Source organism: Anopheles bellator, chromosome 1 (genome assembly GCF_943735745.2).
Source record: "Anopheles bellator chromosome 1, idAnoBellAS_SP24_06.2, whole genome shotgun sequence".
Taxonomy (NCBI): Eukaryota; Metazoa; Arthropoda; class Insecta; order Diptera; family Culicidae; genus Anopheles; species Anopheles bellator.
In genome coordinates, this window is record NC_071285.1 from 48,588,168 (window position 1) to 48,610,021 (window position 21,854).

Consider the following 21,854-nt stretch of genomic DNA (forward strand, 5'->3'; position numbering starts at 1 on the left):
AACTTTCTCGGCCACCAGCAGCCGACCACTTGAGCCGCGTGAGGATGCTCAAAAATAGGTTTCCCAGTCCCGCTGGCCACTTGGACCGTTGTTTTTGGCCACTAATTTTGAATTCTCAGAGCCCCCCCTCACCACACAGAGCGGGACCAGTGGGTGGACCAATCTTAATCCCACCCAGCCGACGGGGCTTCGCTGAGGGGGGAAAAGCTTCGACCGCCATTCATAAGCCGGAGCGACGGCTGAGGTTTGAATTTTTGATTATCATCACCACCGGACGGTGGACCCAGGAGGGTTCGTTCCTCTGCACACACACACACCCGCACACAAAGGACACTGTTTGGGTTTTTTTTGCCACTACGCCACATCCCAAACAGGACACCTCCAGGATAAATCCAGGGCTCCGAAGGCAACGTCACCGAAGGCGACTTATATTCGAGCGACGCATAAATTAATAATTCAGTCGTCGCCGAACTGCTAAAACCCGACGGCCCCAGAACAGAGAGAGAGAGAGAGAGAGAGAGAGAGGGGAAGAGGGGGAGAGAAAAGAAAACAAGAGTTCCGGTCCGGTCCTTAAATTCCTCCCCGTTCGGTGGTGGGAAATGAAAACCCATCGACACTGGCGCTGCGTGTTGACACACCGTCTGCGAAAACCGCCAATCATCTAAGGAGAGAGCGAGAGAGAGAGAGCCCGTGAGAGCGAGAGGGAGAGAGGGAACCAGAACCGAGTGACAGCCCGTGAAGCGCGCGTGAATCGTGTAATGAATAGATTCTAATGATTGAGTTGATGGATGGAAGTCACTCCGAAGAGTCCTTCCGGCGCCACGGGCCCCGCCGCACAACACCTCGCTCGGCGTGGCCGGCCTGGCCTGTGGGATAAAGGCTGTGACATTTGTGTTTCCACTTCGCATTTTTTTTTTGCGGCAACCCCCCGAGGGCTTTTACTTCTTTACAACAACAACAGCCAAGCGAACGGAGAGAAGAAAAAAAGTGCCTCAAAACGAGATGAAGAATGGAATTCCAACTTTTTTCTTCGTTCTCCTTGCTCCTGGAACGCACATTTCACGGAACTCGTCCACTTTCGCCACGGTCAGGCTCGCCACAAGCCCCGGGGAGGAGGTTTGGTTTTATTGAATTGTGCGCGGCTCCGCGTCACCGAGGGGTTGCCGCGCTCGTCCTTTTTCGCGCGCCCCGGCGAGGGGTCCGCAACCGAAACAACCCGGCCACAAGTGCACGCTCTCGCTCTCTCCCATTTGAAGGATTTGCCGATCCTGGCGCAACATGCTGCTGCTGTGGCCTCGCGCTGGCCCCGGGGTGTCGCCGCAGCAGCATAAGCAGCAAATTAGTGATTATCCGGCGCGGCCAAAGTCACCGTTTGTTGCCACGTCACGCGAAGGGATGTGAAGGCCGGCGGCAACAACAACACTTTAGCCTACATTACTGTGTGTCTGGGGCAACCATCACAATGTAACGGACACTCGTCGGCGGGTGGCGGCCCTCGACCAACCATCCTCGCCGGCCATTCATCGGCCACCGTGGCATGGCCCGCGGCGCGTGTCCTTTTTGTTGCGTTCCGCCGTAATTAAAAACTGCAAACCGAATGATGGATGGTTCGTTAGAGGGCGCTTTCGCTCGGAGGTCCTTCGCAAAGAAATGCTTCCCAATAAGACAATCCACGTGACGTGTTAATACGCCGTCGGCTTCACTTTCTATTGTTTCGTCCTCGGTGAGAAAGGAGAAAAACTGCGAACTGCACTCTCCATTTTTTCGGTCGTCATAAAGCCGATCGGCACCGGAAAAAAAAGGATACTGTCAGGGCCGTAAAAGTGTCAGCCGCATCTGCCGCGAACGCCCGGGTTTTTTGTTTGTTTTTTTTTTCCTCCTGCGCTCCGTAACGCCTTATTGCGCTACAAATGATGTTCTATTTATTAAAAATGATGCCACGTCACACTTTTCGGCAGCATGAAGCGGCAGTGCAGTGCATAAAATTAATCCCAATCCCGAACCGGCGTCGGTTCCGGGCTGCATAAATTTGGGATCATTTTTCAAACACTGGAACGGGATAATTTGTGTGACAGTAACAAAAACCAGCCTGGCGGGCAACTTTAGCATTGCTAATTCGCGCCGCGACCATAACGACGTGTGGCCACAGACCTCGACAATACGGCTGGGCCGTGTGAGGGTGATGATGGGTAATCGTAAATTTAATAACAGACGAATCCTTCTCGAGGCACTCAACTCAGCAGACAAAAAGAAATCGAATGGCCCCAGCCGAAGTGCAGATAAGTAATGCAAAGGGCCAATAAAAGCAACGCAACACTTCATCTCTCATCGGCCATATTGTGGACATTAAAATATTTTATGTAACTCCGGGCGGCGCGTGGTGTGTGGTTTAAATCACAAAACCCCCCAGAAACAATTTCCATCACGCGGCCACGCGCCAATGAGTGGGTAGAATGAATCGTTTCACGCGCCATAAACAGTCGCGTCTTAAGCGTCTTGGGGCCGGTCGGTCGGAATGCATCGCACCTAATCATTAACGGAGGTGTAGCTTTGCATTTCCGGCGCACACACCTCGGCACACCATCATTAGGGCCATAATCCTTCCGAGAGCCCGGCTGCGCGGGGCGGGGCGCCCTTTCTTTTACGACGGACCCTCAAATCAGCTTCAAGACTTCAAGACGCTCTGCTTCGCTTCATTTAACACACTTTTTATCGCTCTCGGAACGGCGCCCGGAAAGGGGCCACTGAGGATTAAGGATAACCCGCCCGGCGGGTAATGATTTTCACCACCACGCGCGGGTTCGGGACGAGCCAAACAAACGCGCCACCTCCCCCCCCCCCCCCAAAAAGGCCAGTCAGTCCCGGAAACCGGAAGTGCCGATGGAATGTGGGTGACTTTTTTATGGGATCATATAAATCCTTTATTTCGACACATTCGCGCCGAGTCCTTGTTTGGCAAGGAGATACCAATTCGAACCCTCGCTGGTCAGCCCTCTCTTTGTCCGGGCGGGGGGGTGGCCCGGATGATGTACTTCCGGCACCTTAAGCCGCTGAGCTTTAAAAGAAAGGGATCACTGCGAAGCTGCGACCGGCCTCGCTCAAATTTGCCAGCACTCCTTAAGAAACGCCGTGGCCGACGGGTTCTTAATTGTGTGAAAACAGCTAGCCACCCCACGCCCCCCCGGTGGGTGGCTTGGGGTGCGCCGTTTTATGTTTTCATCCCGGATCACAAGGACCCGGGGGCCCAAAGGTGGATGGGCCAGCCGGGCAACGAGCAACAAGCTGCCGTAAGCCTTTCGAAGCCGGCCGTCGGTGTCCTTGCGTCTCGCGTCTCAACTTGCGGGTTCCGGCGGCAAAAGGGCCAACCCCCCACCCAGAAAGACCCACACCGAAGGTAAAGAAGGCGGGGACACAACACACTCATAAACTGTCATAGTCAACAAGCACTTAATAAGGAATCATTTTGTTTCACCCGGGTCCGGGTCCTTTCTTCGCCGGCAAAAGGTCCCGTGCCGGCACCGTGGGAAAGCCACCCGGAACGGCTGAAGGACCGGGACGGGGACCGCGGGTGGATGGAAGGATCCAGTTCTTGGTGCCCCGGGAGGAATGAAAAATGGGTTTTCCACGCGGGCCCCCACGCGGAGGAAATTGGAAAACGGAAATAAAAAGGTGCCACACGGCAGCCGGCCCCGTCGTCCTTTTCACTGGGGCGCGCGGTATTATACTTTCAAATTTATTCTTTCCTTGTCCGCCGGAGCGGAGCGGATTCCATTCCCCCCGCGATATATCACTCACACGCGCGGCGGTCCTTTTTCGCCGGAAGAAAGCATCGCCGACCCGAAGGAAGCTGCTCCGAAAGTGGGTTCTCCAGGCAGCGCGCAACAGAATCTTGCTTAACTCACCTGCAAGAAGAGAGAGGGAGAGAGAGAGAGAAAGAATGAGGGACATATTCAGTGATCATCGTCGTCGTCGGTCGTCCTCGTTCGTCCTCGGTCGTCCTGTGTTCCACTGTCACGGGCTTTAATCTACTTCGCAAGATCTGTGCACGGCGCAGCGGCGTGTGTTGTTTGAAACGTCCCAATAACTCACCTAACCATAAAAAATCCCCCCCACATACGAGCGGGTCCTGGCACTCGGTAAGTAACATATTTGGCAACGCGCGAGGTACGGGGACTCCACGGCCACAACAACAAGGTATCGTAAATAAGAATATTAAAGCAAACGTGCAAACATTTTTATCGCGCGACATATTTCGTGTCCGCGGCTGTCACGTGGCGGTGGCGCAAAATGGCGGCACAGCGCATCCCTTTTCTGCATCGTCGCTCGCTCGGTGTCCCACATTAGAATAAAATATGATCGTCTCCTCGTCTGGCTGCCGGCCCTGCTCGGCCCTCTGCCCGCCGTGAGCCGGCTTCCGGTCTGGCGACACCTGTTCCCGCCGCACGGCGAAATGGAAACATTACTCTCACGCGGCCCACGCGCGGCTCGGGCGTGTTTTTAATGATTTTCCCCGTGTAAAGTATGTTATTTAGGCGTTCAAATTTATATTCCCTTTCCGGGATACGGTGCCGAGCCCCATTTTCGCTCGCCCATGGAGCAACACCGAACATGGAGCGCCTAAAAGTAGGCAATTTCGAGGCAACCACCAACATTCCGTGCCAGGTGCCGTGCCGGGTGGTGCCGAGTGGCTCAACGGATATCCGGTGCACCGGACTGGAAGTACTGGGTGGGGTAAGGGTTGCCAACCGGAAGTGTATACCGGGCCTATCAACACGGAGCAAGCCGAGTGCGCTGAATTATGACACGACACGTTGTCGCCGTGTATGGCGTGCAGCGTGGATTTAGGCGCACCGCAGAACCGCAGTGAAGAAGCGGAAAAAAACCGCACAAAACCACCTTCAGCGCGGTCGGCGTGTTGTTCCGTACCGTGAGGATCCAGCTGTGCTCTTCAAGGACACCACCGTCTTGGGCCATGCGGAACCACTTTCGCTGGGTTTTCTGTTGGTGTCACCGATTGCAGGCAAAATGACAGGCAAACTGTCAACACACTTTCTGCTCTGTGGATGGCCGCGTGCCGTTGCCATCAATTCATCATCGGCTCGGAACATGACTTACACCACCCAACGTCACAACGGGATACGGGTGACGGAACAACCGGTAGCTAATTGATTGCCGTTGCGCTAGTCACACAGCCGCCACCTGGCCGGCAGCGGAAGAACGTGGATCCTAAGCCGCCGGTGGCCGGGGTGTCCAACGAACAACTACCTCAGGCCCCAGAACACAATGTTCTACGCCCGGGGGAAAATTTTCCCGATCTGGCAACCGGATATCCCCGGGATCCGCGCGTGAAGGGAAGATGTTGCCACCAGGCAAAAAGGATATGTGTGGACCCGATGTGGGCGCCCGGGAAATTCTGCGCGTGTCCGGCTGTGTATGTCCGTGGGCACTCATGTGTGTTCATAATTTTTCCGCTCCGTCGCATCCGAACTTTGGGGAGGGATTTTTCATGTTTTACCTTCCCCATCCGGCCGGGCAGGTAAGCCCCCGCCTCAGCCGGGGATTGCTACTTGCGGTAAGTCCGCTTATTCCGGGCCCCCGGGGGCCGACTCCAGGTTCATGGTCCGCTTTTTGTTGCTCTGTTGATGGTGGTGATGTCGAGCTCTGGGATCCGTACGTCCGACGGCCGGCGAATGGTGGAGCAGCCAACGGGAGAAAAAACTGCGGGAAAACCCAACTCCGGGAGACGCCGGACCAAAGCGATTCCGGTGTTGAGCAGGCGCGTCCCGTAGGCTCCCGTTTGGTCCCAGGGATCACCCGGTGGTTCCGTGGGGAAGGGAGGGTTGTTTTGAGGATGCAGCGCGGGCGCACCAAACGCCAACCACCGCCACCATCGTCGTCGTCCGGGAATGTCGGGTCCTTGTTTTGTTTCGGGAGCACCACTTGCATCATGTACGGTGCCGCCGCCGATGGTGTCCTTTTCGGGCAGCGCTTTGCCCCCGCTACCCGCGGTCACCGCACCGGGGAGTTAACTTGTTGGAAGTTTGGCGCTGGCCCTGCGCTTTGGTTCGAAGCCATTCGAGCGGATACTTTCGGCTCCGTTTGGCCAGTTTTCAGTTCGGTGGGTTTTTGGTCGGCCGCGGCCGCGCGCCACCACACGGGGAATGGGAAAACTTTTTTCCCCGGGAAAAGGTTGTGGCCTTTTCTTTTGTCTGCCCATTACCGCCGCCGACGCCACCGGATCGGAATGCGGTTATGCGCGGAGCGCAGATCTCTCTCCTGCCGCGCTGGTCCGCAGTTCATTTGGCAGTCCCGGGCCCAGGAAAAGGGGGAAAAAACAGGCGGCCGATGGACGCGGAGTGGGAAGAGTAGAGTCCTGGCCACGGACCTCCAGAATGGTTGCTCCACGCTTTGTTGTGGTCTTATTGAGCATACATTTTGATTAATGTGTCGGGCCGGCCGGGAACGGGCCGGCCCGGGCGGGAGCGCGCTTTGGGCCACCATTTCTGCCACTTCCGGTCCGTGGGCACGACGCGGTGACGCTTGAACGCGCCGCCCATTTCATCCGCCAGTCGGTGGACCATTGTTTTCCACTCCGGCACCCGGCCGGAGTCTGTTGGTCTTTCAATTTCGGTTAAATTTGGCGGATTTTCGTTTTACTTTTCCCGGCTCTCCCTCTCGCTCGCTTCTGTTGCGCTCTGTCCCTTTTTTGTTGGCCACGCTGTTAACCGTGGTGTTCCGAATCCCGATCCTGGCCCCGTACAATAATGACAGCCCGCCGTCACAGTTTAATGAGAAGTGTTGCATTTGCATGTCGGTCGCCCGAGAAAGTTGGATGAGGCCATTGTTTTAACAAAAAAACCGGTTAGATTACGGACAGGACTCGCGTATTAAAAACTTTGCCCTTCCAACGTGGAACCCAGTAACGTGTGTGGCAGTGATGAGCATTTAATATATGCCCTTTCATTTGAGATGATTTGATTTTTAAACAACACGGCGCCGGGCTCGTGCCTCGCTTCTTCCCGTTCGTTAAGGAAAATGACTTTCCTTTTCCATTTTCTTAATGAAAGCGCATTCCACCCGTAACGCGCCTCCGCGCTCGCTAACGAGTGTCCCCGGTGTTCCACCGATCCACCGGGGACTTAAAGGCTTTGAACTTTGGGGCCCCTTCAATTCGACACGCAATCAGGCACCACTCATACGCACCGCAACCGGAAGTCGTCGCCTTTCTTCGCCGGGCCTGACACCTTCATCTGGCAACCCCGGGGGGGCGCAACGGATTGACACCCGACCCTTTTGCCGCTCGGCAAAGGGCCCAAGGAAGGTCAACCACGCGGGTGCTGGTGTGTGGCGGCCGACGCGTCCTCAAATTAACAAATGACTTTCCACTCATCCAATTAAAAATGTCAATACGACCACAGTGCCACCCTCTGCCGGGGGCGCATCTTCATAACCCGGCCCGGCCGGGCGCTTATGAAGGCGAACCTTGCGAACCCTTCGGGGTTTGTGCGAAGCGAGTCGTGTCGGGCGTCTGCCGGAGCGTCGGCCGAAAGATAAACAACTAGCGGACCCCCGGGTTCCTCCAAAAATCCCGGTATCTGTTTACCCGGTAGGAATTGGCCCATTACACACGAAGAAGGACGACGGCAAGGAGCTGAGCGGCGCCTCGTCAACTATTCTCAATCAACGAATATTTTCCGGCTCGTAATTTTCACTGTCAACCTACCCGGCAGAGGGAAACCGGCCGATCGGTGTCGGTGCACACCTTACCTAAGCCTAGGGCCGTGGGGTGAAAAAAGGCCCAGGAACGTTGGTTTAGCGACTCCGAAAAAAGGAGTGGAAAAAGTTATTTGATTAAAAATTCCAACTCACCACCGGAGCTGCCGCTGTTGTTGTTGTTGTGCTGTGCTGACTGTGTGCCTGTGTGTGTCCGGACGAGAATTATGTCCGGTTGTCTTTCCCTAAGGTGTCCTGCACGGCCGGGCCGGGCATTAGTGAATTATTTTCAAAAGAAACCTGGCGACTTCGGTACTGGCGAATTCACCACTCGACTCACCACTCGTGCCCAAATTTAAATTCTCCAAACGGCGCGATGTCACGCGGGCTGCCTAACTTTAGGCGCATTGCTTCACCGGTGCTCGATTTGTGTTTACATTTTTGACAGCCCAACTTTAAAGCGGGGCAAAATGGCACCTCCACGCGCTTCCCTGCCCAGAGTGCAATATGCGAAACGCTTGGTCTTAATTAAATTCTACACCAACAACTGGGCGAGGGGTTGGCCAGGGCCAGCGTTCTTAATTAGCGCTAAATTCAATTTCAATCGCTTCCCATTTCAAACACACGACGTCGCGCCGCGCTGTAAATTAAGTAAAGCATATTAAATTCTTACCGACGCGTCCAACAACAAACTGCGTAACATCAAACGCGTCTCTTCGCACCGACCGTCGCCACCGTCGACGCCGGCACCCGGAGCAGTTTTCAAAGTAATCAATTTATGGCTCACTCCCTCACACGCCGAACCGAAAGTGTCTTTTCCCATGACCACACCGCACGCACGCATCCTGCGAGATGTGGCCAGCCCTCGGAGCGAAACTCGGGACTGGGGAAAAAAACCCTTTCCCGTTACTCTGGAAAATCTTTTTCCCCACCGGGGGCCCTCGCGTGTAGGCCTCGCTCGGCAGGATTTCATTCCATTTCCAATCTATTAGCAGATTGTTTTCCAATGCTTTCGCACACGGTGGCTCAGGAGCGGGATGATGGCCTCGAGGGCCAAAGCTCGCCCACACACGGTGGCGCCCAGAGCTAGAGCCCCGGGACGAGTGAATTTAAATTATTAACACGAATAATAGATCAAAGGGATACATGTGTCTCGTCTTTCTCGCAGGGGTTGTGACCTGTGCACGGGTGGAATGTGAAATCCGAAACACATCCGGCGCGCCACTTCTGATTAGAACACACGGCCCCGATTCGGTGTTCTTTCCATGGGTCGTTTTAGGATGATTGAAATTCGAAGCCTCCGTCGTCACCTGATGAACTCGACCTCTCACAGGGCGGACGGACCACGGACCAGGGGCCGCTATTGAGCCGGAGCATCGGAAGTATCTTCGACCGGCATAAAGAAGTCCGGGCTATCCTTAACTGAACAACAGCAACAAAAAACAACTTAAAGCAACAGAAAACAGAGGGAAAACAATCAAATAATGGCGACACATGACACATCAATCGGTGCCCCGATGCGCACTTATTGAACCCGGCGCTCCTCGGTACCTCGGCACGCACGTCCTTTTCCGGGCCCCGGCCCGGAAGCATCCTGTGCTCATTTCGCCAAGCCGCGCCAGGCAAATGGATTTTCACGCCGCGAATCGTGCGGACCCGGAGAACCAACGAACGGGATAATTAAAACGGAATCTTTAATCAGCGTAAAACATGCTGGCACGTCGTCGTCGGAGATTCCGTGGATGCACCACCGCCATCATCGCCACCTGCCGGGGTCGGCCGGATCGGCTATTACTTGCCAAAGGGGGTACTTCAAACGGCAACTGGAGCGCGGCGGCTAATTGCGAAAAGAAAGAAAATCAATCCGGCGAACGCCGGAAAAAAGGGGCCATCGGAGGCCTTCGGGTGTCATTTTTTGTTGCTGTTATTTACCTAAGCACGAGATGCCGTCGTTCGGGGATTTTAGAGCCGCACAATTCATTCGGCCGAAAGGGAGAGCGCAATCGTTTCCGATTGAACGAGTCGCTCAGGGGTCCGATAGGTGCGAAACGTGACACTTGGATTCGTGGCCGGCGTCCACTACGATTGCTGTCTGTTTCCTATTTAATCTGAAGAATTGTCCACGAGCAAGTGAAGTTTTCGGGGTGGATCCGTCAGTACATCGGAGTGGTCAGTGGACCAAGCTGTCCGAAGCGAGCAAACCCTTCGAAAGGTGCCAGTTTTTATAGTGCAGTCAATAGAGCTTACCATATGGCGTTATTGGAATCAGAATGCTGACCCGGGTGCTACTAACGAGCGGATGCGGGCCCATGGGTCCCAACGTAATTAAGCGCAGCATGGACGCCGGAACTAATCAGAAACGGTCCGGTAAAGTACACACCTGGCCATAAAGTGCCGTAAACTAATTTTTGTTTCCACAAAAACCCCAGGGTTCCCCAAGCACACCCAAAAGAATTGCAGCCCCGGAACGTGAAGGATGCATTCGGTCGGAAATATATTTAACCAGCCGTTCACACACCCACGTGGGCCGAACCCCCCCGCACATAAAGCCAGCGATGGTCTCGGGGGCCGGCAATAAATTCGTCCTCGTCCGATGGCATGCATGAAAAGTTGCGATAAAATTTTATGAATTTTTAATGATTCACAAAACTAAAATCATAACCCCCGGGCACTTTCGTGGGTCGCCCCCGGCCTCGGTCGCCCACCCTCGACCCGTGTAGCCCCGACCCTCTGCAGACCCCGAACACAGCTGGGGTGCCAGTGTTGTCGGGGACTTCTGGCTGACTCTGGCATCCGACGGCCGTCGGAGCTGCCCGGAGGCTTAGTGTGAAATGTTTTCCTACGAGTCCTGAAGCGGTCCTCGAGCGGGTGACCCTCACTGGAGGGAGCGCGGGTGTGGAGGTATTAATCCTCATAAGAAGCTTAAATTATTCAACCCGACCCGTGTGTGTTCGCAAAGGACCCCGCCGGGTTCGCCGGGAAAGTCGTCGCCGCGTCGTCGGGAATGATTAGAAGAAAAAGATCCCCAGCCCTCGGTGTAAGAGGGACCCCAAACTCGCATTTTCCGGACCAAGTGTGCCAAGCGGTGTTGTGATACAGATATCACAAGTTCCCGAGGATCGGTCCTTTTGCCGGCATCAAAACTTTTCCTTCGGCCGCGGCGCTGACGCTGACGTGCTGGCCACTTGATTAACCGATTTTTCACTTGTTGGTGGGTCCGTTCCACGCATCCGGTGAGGGTCCTTGTTTTCAATTTTCCCCCCCCCCCCCCCCACCCGCGTTACCGCGTTTTTTTTTTCGCCAGTTCCGAATTCCCGGGTTTCGCATCAAGGACGGTGCAGTCGAACGGTTTGAAGAAAGGAAAAAGAGCAGCAAGATAGATAGGCGAATTATGGTCATATCAGTACCTACGACTCCACCTTTGCTTTGGAGTGAAGGTGACCGGGAGACGCCGGCGGCGGGGGTCCCTTAGCCTGCCCGGAAGCCCTTCGCGGCCCGCCTGTGTCACGAGTGACGGGATTTATGGTTATGGTTATGGCCCACTGCTTTTTATCGCACGTTCTCCATCTTTGGGGAAAACCCTTTTTCGGGCCAGTCCCCGGACCCTGGGTGCTACTTCCGGGGTTGGCGGAGGTGTGGTGGGGGGCACAGGTTGTTGCGTTTCCTATCGATTATTTTCTTCTTTTTCTTTCGTCCTTCTTTTCGGGTGACACGGAAAGTCGCCTTTCGCTCGCTTTGGAAGGTGAGGGGTTCACGAGGGCCCCAATTCCCGGGACTCCTGGCTTCGCCTTCCGGACGGCCCCACTCAGAAGGCGTTTGTTGGTGTCTTCCGGTTGGGCTTGACTTCCCTTATTGTTTCTTTCTCTCTCTCTCTCCACTCCTCCTGATGGCCTCTTTCCATTCTTTCGTCGTTGGAACCGAGGACCCTCAACGGGTGAATGATTTTCCCGCTTGCTCTCTCTGTCTCTCTCTGTAACATCGGTGGCCGCTATTGACTGAAACGGGTTGACATTTCCGGTTCGAACGCCAGTGGACAGTTTTGTGGCCCCCGGCGGCCGTACGCAGAAGACGTGAGTGAAATAGATGATGATCTTCATGATTGTTTTCCCTCGATTTCCCGCTTCTTCTCCGTGTCCGGGCAGCCACCACTCGCTGTCCCCGAATTCATCATTCTCGTACCGCCTCCCCCCGTGTTCCGGAAGTGGGCAACCAAGGGCTGGGCCAGCCGGGAAGCCAAACAAAAGAAAAACACGGCGAAAGCCAAAGAGGCACGAAAATGAATGGCACGCTTCATTAAATTAGTTGCGCTATAAAAGTGTCACGATCGCAAATCCTTTGTCGGCCATCTTTTTGGGTTTTGCTTTTTCGGAACGCGATTTAGCGGTGCCGGTAGCTTCAAGGACATGGGAGTGCGTGTAAGTACCCCAACACTGGAACCCGCGGCGTCCGGCCGATGGGAATCCTAGAAAAGTGCCCTCCCCGGGGGCATCCTGATTAATGCCGTATATTTTTTCCGAAACCCCGATTATTGCACCGACCGATTGCGCGGACTTCAAAATGGCCGCCACCGTGTAGGCACCGAAAAAACTATCGCCATTTTTAACTCCCGGAACAATAACCGTGAACGATCCGTTTTTAAAACCGTTTTGCATTCCTCCTCGTGGCTTAACGTGCCGCAGGAACACAGGACGAGAGGGAAAAGGACCTCCCGAAGTGGACCACCCCTGGGGGGGGGGGGGAGTACGGGGAAGGAAGATTTACCGATTTTTCCTGGGGAAATTATTTATAGCATAAATTATCTTGTCCGGCGCGCGCGCTCGTTGTTTTCACCGGTTGCCACCGGCGAGCCGGCGATCCTTGGCGGGCCCACGGACGTCCGGTGAGTCCGGATGGGACGAGCCAGAACGGAGAGCGCACGTCAGTACCTGCCAGCCACCCAGGCCAGGCATTTCAATATCGGCATTTTCGATGCCAACGATGCGGGCGGGGATTGCGTAAATCATGAAGCCAAAAAGGACGCGAAAAACCGTGACCGTGACAGACCGGAGCCGAGGGCCGGCGTGGGTTCGGCTTCGACGGTTTGCTTAGCCCGGTTGGCCCCCCGGGAGACCACGACAACAATAATCATCGTAATAATACATGACCAGGACCCGGCCCAGGTCGTCATGCATGGGATGGCTTCCAGCGGGCGCGGAGCGGAAGGACAAAAAACCACGACCCTGCGAAGGGTGAACATCCTTTTTGGCGCTTTTCCGACGCGGACGATACCGGGTTTTTTTTTCCTATTTATTGGCCTCCCGGTTTTTTGTTTCCCCGGGTCGGCTCGTACGAAGGATGAAGGATTGCTTTATTGGTTCGGAGTAACGGCAAAGGATCACCTGTCCCGGGGCGGGGCCGTCCTTGTGGGACGACCGAATCGGCCGGTTGTACGTGAAAATTAAATTAAAATTAACTAATGCACGGACAACGTTTGCCGAGTCGCCAGAAACACTCACCCGCCGGCAGTTCCCTATCTCTCTCTCTCTCTCTCTCTCGGGTGCGTGCTTTGGGACCGTAACGGTGAAACAGGTTGTGGCCGCCCCCCAAATCCTCCAACCCACCTCACGCCATCTAACAGATTCGATGAAATCAATGAAGTGCTGCCGGCTGGCTGCGCTCCCGGCTGCGGATGCAAATTCCGGCTGGAACCGAGAGGATATCCTTTTTCGGGGTGGCGGCAGTAGCTCGCTCACACTCGGGAGGGGGGGGACGGCCGGGATCGGGGATTGTTAAAAAATGCAAATCCCCACCACCATGACCGGGACGCATGCCGGATGCCGGGCCGAGCGTTGTTTTACTTTCACCTTCACGTGACGAGAATGTTTGCACCTCGTCAAGCCGTCGAACGATGCAGGGCACCGAGCTGGCACCCCAACGACCGTAAATCGATTTAATAACGAGTCCACCGGAGAGCCAGAGGGAGAGAGAGAGAGAGAGAGAGGCGGATGAATTTTGCATCCGTCCGCACTCGCCGCTCGCGTGTCTGGATTCTGGCGCGTAAATAATCGAATACCGACGACCCGGTCGTTCCTGGGTTTTTTTTTCCCCGATCGCTGTCCTTGCGCCAGGGATGTGCAATTTTCTGCAACGTCGCAACGTCGGACGCCCTCGGTCGCCCACAATTTGTTACGCAAACTGTCAACGACCATTGGCCACATTTTCTCCACGTAATTATAGAGGCAAACCTCCGGTGGGCCCACCTCGGTGGAAGTGAATAATAAGACTGGCCGCACCGCGCACCGGCCGCGGAATGGATTAATATTTTATTGCCAATTGCATGGCAATAATTAGCGATGAACCGGATGTGCCGCGGATCCCATTCCGATGGGCCGGGGGCGACGACGGCGCGGACCGTCGCATCGATAATAGAATTTCCTCGGACCCCTCGGCTCCGGTTCGCTCTTTCTTTAATTGATTTCTCGCACACTGGGTGAGGACGAGTGTGGCCACAAATTGCGAAGCACAGCGAAACCAGCAACACGAAACTGAGCGAAAGCTACATGTATAGCCCGGCGGAACTCACACGACGGAGCGAACGTGTCATATGACTCCTCCTGGAGTCTTCCACGTCAAGTGCTGTGAGTCCGACATTGCGTCAAGTGGTATACATCGGCCACGAAACGGAATGCTAGCGGATCGACTGAGCCGCGGGACCCTTGTCAGTAATAATTGTCAACGAAAACACTGGCCAGCACAACTCTCAGGATCATCGTGGGAATCCGCGCTTTCGAAGCTATCAGTCAGTCAACGCTGTCCAGGGTAGGCAGTGTTTGCCTATAGGGTGACCGGGCGCTCCAGGCGGTCCGTGTGAATCCTGCTGTTGGCCACTTGAAGAGCTCGGGAACGGACGGCGCGATCCATCTTCCGAGAACTGCAGACGATTCCCCGTTAGATTATTGGTCAACGCAAGTGCCATGTTGCTGATTAAAAAGGAAATGTAGAACGGAGGAAAGAGCTGGAGCTCGAGCAAACCGTAGCCAATCAGTTAGCCCATTACTTCCCATCAAAACGGGTGGCCAAACTTTTGTGACCTTTCGCTGACGATCGATTCGCCCACCGTTCCCGTACCCGAGAAGGCACTCTGTTGCGTTCCACCGTCACAAACACCGCAGCGCGTGGTATTTTTAAATCAATCCGCGCCGCGACCAGGATATCGGGGCCAGGACGGAATCAACGGTTACGGGATTATACAACGGTTACGGTCCCCCTCGGACCGTTCTCGAGGGTACACTCCTTCGCGCGGCCCGATTAAGCAAATGAACATAATTTTTAACTCGTGCCGCGCGCAACAATTCCCGCCAATCGATTGTTTGCCCCAGATCGATGCCGGCAGCTGGCTGGCGAGCGGGACAGAGAGAGAGAGAGAGCGGAAGAAAAACGAGGACACGCAGACACCGACGTGCAGACGATTGTGTGACAGGATAATTGCATCCTCATGGCAGCGCTGAACAATCGGGGCCCCGGCACCGCAATATAATCATCATCGATCGATCGGTACACGGCCATCCTCCCGGGGGGGGGGGGGGGCCTTCTCCGGCCACACCCAGACACACAAAATCACAGCCCAATAGTGTCCCCGGGAAAGAAAATGATCCATTACGAGGATAACCCGCAGACTTCGGAATTCAATAAGTTACCCCACTCGGCGTCCGTTTTTAATCCACAGTGGAGCACGCTGTGGCATGATAAGAATGCAGATTTTCCGGCTTTCCCAACCGGGAAGTTTGGAGCGCGCGCCACCCAACGACTGCACTGCGCCATCTGCTGCACCCGCGAGCCATTTAGCGAGTGAGAGCAGCGAAAAAAACAATAAAATAGAAGCCGGAAAATGGCACACACACCGGTACCGGTACTTCGATCCGGGGCCGTGGAAAGTCATCGTGCTGATGCTGTGAGTGCAGCCATTGGAACGTACAGGACACGGCGCACTATAAATACATAAATCGTGTCAAACACTCAGCACAGAGAGAGAATGAGAGAGAGTGAGAGAGCTGTAAATTTATTTGTGATTTCGGTTCCCGCATTTGCATATTTTATGCATCGACAAGTGGCACGTGTGGTTGGCATGAAATTGATTTTCCCGGCCCGACGGAGATCGGCAAGATGGCGGCCGTCGATCGCAGACTCGGGCGTGTGCCGTGCGGGATTTATGCTTCTCCTGGGCGAAGCATAACTTTCACTGCGCGATCGATTTGAAGCGTCCCGGAGAACCCGGCCTCGATCGTTGCGTTTCCGGTTGGGGGGAACTAATTATGGGGTGTGTGGGGGGGGGGGGGTGTAAATTCTGGCCTATGGAATTCGCAACCGAAAATGGCATAATTGAGTGCCCACTCAAAAGAGGGCCAAAAAATAGGAGCAGCCCGGGGGGATATCAATAAAGCCCCCATTAAGCCCCGGCTAGGAGCCGGTGACTTCCGGTGTCCGTGTTTAGCTCCGTTCCTTTAATCGAGCCCCCCCCCCAAAATGGACGTTCGCCATTAATAGGCCCTCAAAAATCGCCTTTCGTAGCTGGCCAGAGTGTCACGTACTGGATGCACGTCGCACGATAATGCGCCGCCAATGGCAACGTATCCTTTTAGCGTGGTTCCAGGTCCCGTTTTTTCTCCGGTTGGCCCAACGGCCAGCGTCACGCTGCGATGCGTGGCACCCAGCAACCCCACCAGCTGCCAACTCCCAAGCGGGTGATTTCGTTTCGTTGGAATCGAAATGCTTTGCATCGTCCGGCCTGTGGAGCAAACGGCCATTTTGATTTTGGACTGTGCTGCGTTTTTTGCCCTGGCTCTGAATCGTCTGGACCGACCGAATCGACGTCTGGACGTCTCGAAACCCCTTGGCAGACCCCTCGAGGTCGCTAGTTGGCTCCGGCCGAAGATCGCAGGACGCAGGATCGGAGTTTCAAGTGAGCCGGCGGCCACCGAAAAGAAAGAACTCTATCTCCTCCCGTGCCCCAAGAAGTGTCTACCGGTGGTCCGAGAGTGCGGACCGGAAAAGCTATTTGGGGCCACCGGCCATCGGGTGCGCGCCCCCGGTTTCTATGGGTCCCTTAATAGACATAAAGTCGCCAGAATGTATAACAAGATGACGCAAAACATAATTGGATATTTGATACGCCGTGCTCCGTGGCGTATCGTCGAAACCCCCCGTCCCCCCTGTGAGTGGCCACCAGTGACCACCGACCACCACCACACACAGACACACATTCAATTCACATTATGCTGCTCCACGTCGGACCTCCGTCCGTGGGCCAGGAAGCGCATAGAATTGACTTTCTCTCGCCGTTCCTTAGTTAATACTTTCGGGCGGGCCATTAGTAGACGCAACACGGAATGGCCAAAGGAATAACTATAAAACCACCCACCCTTCTGGGCGGGGGGGCGTGAAAATGTAGGCAACATTTTCCCGGCACCAACCCGGCACCAGCCAGACTGACTCAAATGGTCGGTTTTAGTGAACCGAGAAAATGAACCTTTCACTTCATTTGATCCACTGTTTCGGGTCCTGGCCCCCGACCGACCACCCGCGGACCACCCGCGGACACGTTCCCGCTCCCGTGGGGTTGCAAATTTCCAATTTCCCGCAAAAGAAAACTCCGGACCCGGGAGCGCGCGCCCACTCGAGGGAATTCACTTCGGACGGAGCACGTTTTTCCGATGCCACATCGAACGCCCGATGTCGGGGCCGGAATTGGAAAATGGTGTGAAAACGGCCGCATCCCAGGCCCTGGCCCCTGGCCCACTGGTGGCCACTGGTGGAGACGAAGGACCCCCGGGTGGCGGGGCCCGCTCGGGATGCTTTTAAATTCGGCTGCTTTATTTCCGCTTTTATTGCCTATCGCCCGGTGGCCATCGCTTTTGGGGACTTCTTTACCCAGCGCGCCGTTGTTTGTTGTTGTTATTGCTGGCCACTTTCGGCCACCGCCCTCCACACTTTCTTGACCTTTCCCCAGCCCCCGGGGCCAGTGGCACTCTGGGCGGCGGTGTGCGTGCTAATGAAAATGAGCTGCCATTCGGGAGCCGTGACGTGAAACGTGAAGAATCCAAACTCCATTTCGTTTCCGCTCTCTCTGCCTCTCTCTCTCTCTGTGGTCCTTGGTCCAGAAGGACCGCTAGCCCCAATTTCCCCCGGGAGGCACCGCAGAAGCGGGAACGTAAAAAGGCGTTTCGGGAATGGCGCAAAAAAATGGCGAACCCGAAATGGCACCCGGGCGCTGATTTTGATTATGTTTACGTCCGCGAAAGGTCCGTGCCAGAGGTCAGGCCACGACGTCCCCAACTCGAAGTCACCGGTGATCCTGACAAGCTGGAGAAGTTTCCTTCCGATCGCTCGACGCTTTAAGCCCTCGCACATGAGGTCCGCTGCCTCAGAAGTACTCCTGTTCCAACTCCCAATCCGACCAGGTCCGGTCCGGACTTTAAAGCCGTTTCAGCTTATCTGGCAATCGTTCCCTGGTTAATAACGTTCCCAAATAATACCTGATTAGCTGGTCGCCCAACGGGCGCCCGTGGGAACCCTGCAATCGACCCCAAAACCCAGGACTCGAGGGTCCCAGCGGAGTACTTCCGTTCGCCAAGTCCAGGACCAGCGTCCAGCGTGGTCAGACACAAACAAAACGGCGCATTAGCATTGTAATGCGTATCACTTTAACCATCAACAGGAGATTACATAAAGTTATTACAGAGGGCCGCCGCCGCGCGCGTGTCCCACGACCGTTCGCTGGAAGTTAGTCCACCTGGTGTGAGTGGTCCCGGTCCCGTCAGTATTCGTGGCACGTGCACGTGTCCGACTGACCGCCCCCGGGCTAAATGAGCGCTCCGACGATAACTTGTATGCAGACACGCACTAGAACTAGAACTAGGACCTACCGTTGTAGAGGATGGTGGACTCGCGTGTGGCCGCTTCGGGTGAGTGTGGCGGTGGACTCGGCGCCGTAGCACCGGCCGTTGGTGACGATGGTCCCCAACAGGTGGCCACCGTGCCGGTCGACTTGGTGCCACTGGCCGGTGTTGCCGTCGCTGCCGCCGGCGAGTCACCGACGACGTCGATCTCTTCGTCCTCCTCCATCGGCTCCACTGCTGGGCTGCTGGACGACTGGCCACCCGGGGAGGAGGTCGCTCCCGCCGTGACCGATGCCGGCTGACTACATTCAGGCGCCGGTGACGAACCACTGCTGGCAGCACTGCTGCTGCCGGTGGCCTCTGCGGTGGTGTCGGTGGCGCTGCTGCTGGGGGAGGTGGAGTCAATGTCTTGGGTCGAGACCGTGCCGACCAACGGGGGATCACCGGACGCCACCGGGGACGGTGGCTGCTCTTCGGCTCGGTCCGGCCACGGGTAGGCCTTCCACTTTTTCGCCATCAAACATCGAGGCATTTTCGGGGCGCTTCAGCTCGCTCACAGACAAGGGCGGCGGCAGGGACTAGGGAGGTCACGCAGGGGAACTAGAGTTTACATTCAGGTACTTCTAAATACTGCTTAAAGCGCACGCCGCTGCAGGACAATCGAGCGGCCAGAAGATGGTCAGGACAATTCTTTTCGCTTCTCGGCCGAATCGAAACAGTTCGGGGCCGCGGGGTTCGGGCAATCGGAATTGTTGATGTCTGTTTACTTTTCCGCTTCCGGCTTCGTTAGTGCGGGCGGTCCTTTTTTAACTCGCCCTCTGGCGCGCTCTCTCTCTCTCTCTCTCTCGCTCGGCTCAACAACAACTTCTGGCCACGGCGACGCACGGTCCCCGTGAAACGCTAGTGGAACGTGCCAGGACGCCGTGGCGACCTCGGGAGAGTTTCCGGCGAGTACCGCGCGTGGATTGCCTCGGCCCCGGCTCCGGACGATGGAATAAATTTTACGCCCGAACGTGACGCAGATACTAAAGAAGTCCGACTGTGGTGGCGCGGTGGCGAGAGTGATAGGGCGACCGAGATCAAGCACGTACAGTGCTGCTGTTGCTGCTGCTGCTGCTGCTGTTAGTGGTACTGCGGCGGATGAGCAAGAAGGATTGCAGCATTCTGAAGGATTCTTCTCGGCGTCTTTTTTTCAGCTCCTCAGTCCCCCCCCGGGGACTGCTGCTGCCGATGGTGCAGTGTTTAGCCGTATCAGCAGCGGTGCCTCCGCTGGGTGTCGCGCAACGCCGAAACTTTCACGAAACGCAACTTCACTTAAATACTACGCCCGCTTCCGGTATCCAGTGGAACAAACGTAACGACAGGCTCTCTCTCTCTCTGCGGAACCGAACGGAAGCGCGTCGAGGCGCGCAAAGATTTGGCGAAACAGTACAGTAGTAGTAGTAGTAGTAGTCCGATAAGTCCAAGCGGCGGAGTCCATTAACACGGGACAGGACAGAAGCCTAATCTCGTTTACTTAAACTTCGCAACGGAATCGAATTGAGCACAAACCGGGGGGCACAAAAAACTAAAAGCCGGAACCGGACCGAAGAGCGCGCACACTAACACTCGAACACGGGCCGCACATCCGTCATCGTGGGGAGCCCGGCGTGTTGCATAGATTTAGGCGCCGAATCCGCTGGCAACCGGCGAATATGTTGGCGGTTGCTATTGCTTTATGGCGTTTTATTGCTTATACTGCTATTGCTTCTGGTTCCAGCGGGGGCGGATGGCCCCTTCTCTACGTGCGTGCGTGGTTTTTTTTTTATTTATTTCTTCCCTAGCCAGAGTTGCTAGGTTCCGCTGTCAGATGGGGCTCGTTAGCACCGAGCGAGTGATAGTGAACAGAGACTGTTGTGGCGTTCGGTTGGCCAGCTTAGCGGACAGAGCAGTGGTAGTAGTAGTATTAGTAGTCGTAGTGGTAGTAGCACAAGAGAGTTCATCGAAATCGGTCGTCCTGAGCTAGAGACGAGGGACGCGCGTTGGTCTGCGGCTCGGCGACTGCTTCTGCCGTCGTCACTCCCAAGACCTGGCGTCGCGTGAAGGATAGGATCACTTGAAGAGATGACAGCAGAGTGAGGAAGTGAGGACGACCGGCGATAGACGATGAAAGTTATCCAGGTGCTGGTGGGGCCAGGGCGGCCGTTACGTTCATGGCCCTTGGTCCTCCCGAGGCTGACCGTGGCTGCGGGGCGCGTGCATCGGTAGCAGCGATGCCGACGGCCGCCGGTACCGCAATCCTCCGGAACTCCGTCGGAGGCCGAGACACGACATCGAGTCGTGTGTTTTGCGGAGCCGTGGATTCTAGTGACGACACAAGGGTGGGGGGGCGACCACGCAATACGAGGACCGCAGGCCGGCCTCTAGAGTCCTTCTCGATGCAGTTCCCGGTCGGTACGTCACTTACGGCCACCGTGGGGCCATGGTGCAAACACACACTCGCACGCGACACCTGCCAGAGGACTCGATATCCACACTATCGAGCAAATCCCAAATGGCCACGACCGGAACCGAGCACTCGACCGATACCCACTGCCCGGCACTCGAGCGGTTCTTGAAGCTGAGAGGACCGATCACAGATGACACACGGAACAAACACGGAAACGGATCACACACTGGCTCGGCTCGGCAAACGGAATCAAAAAACGGAAACTTCAGTCTGTGTGGCCGAGAAAGACGGAACAGGCCGACGGAACCGCTTCCGGCTCGGGCACTCCGCGAAGGTGATAGGCGACGGAGGGAGGGAGAGAAGGGGTCGCAGAGTGAGGCAGAAGTCGAGATGTACGCAAAAAACAGGAAGGAATTGATACAAGAGTGATACGACAGAGAGAAAAAAGTACACGTCGGCACGTCGACAACCGCACTGCACGAACCGTCGAGGGCGTTTGAATCAGCCGGCGCGCCGTACGGTTGACTTTATGAAATCGTCCTGTCGGGCCCGGTCCGTCGTCGGGCCCGGTTCGGGCCGGGGCTTCGGGTTCGCGCTTCGGGTTCGCGCGAGTTGCATGCAAGTTTTCCGGACGACCGGAAAACTCGGCGCGAGTCCTACAGGTAGTGCCCGAGCTGAACACGCTTCGCGCGAACCGATTCCCAGAAGCGCCACACGCAACAAATGATAGCCACCGGGCTGTGTGCGTGTTTGTGTGGCCGCTCGGACCACCAGAGCCGATCGGGTCGATTGTTGCGTTCGGGCCGATTTTCCCCTCCAGCTGAGGGAGACACCAACAC

At 55.8% G+C, this 21,854-nt stretch overlaps 1 protein-coding gene across 1 annotated transcript in view; it reads right to left on the reverse strand.

Moving 5' to 3' along the window:
* Window positions 1–19,119, reverse strand: part of LOC131215769 (zinc finger protein 358-like) — a 56,099-nt gene extending 36,980 nt beyond the window's left edge. The window contains exons 1-2 of the mRNA XM_058210165.1: window positions 18,877–19,119; window positions 18,615–18,840 (exon numbers count right to left, since the gene is read on the reverse strand). Coding sequence (XP_058066148.1) covers window positions 18,615–18,840; window positions 18,877–19,119 — 469 coding nt within the window. The remainder of the gene's footprint in view (window positions 1–18,614; window positions 18,841–18,876) is intronic.
* Window positions 19,120–21,854: the final 2,735 nt, after the last annotated feature.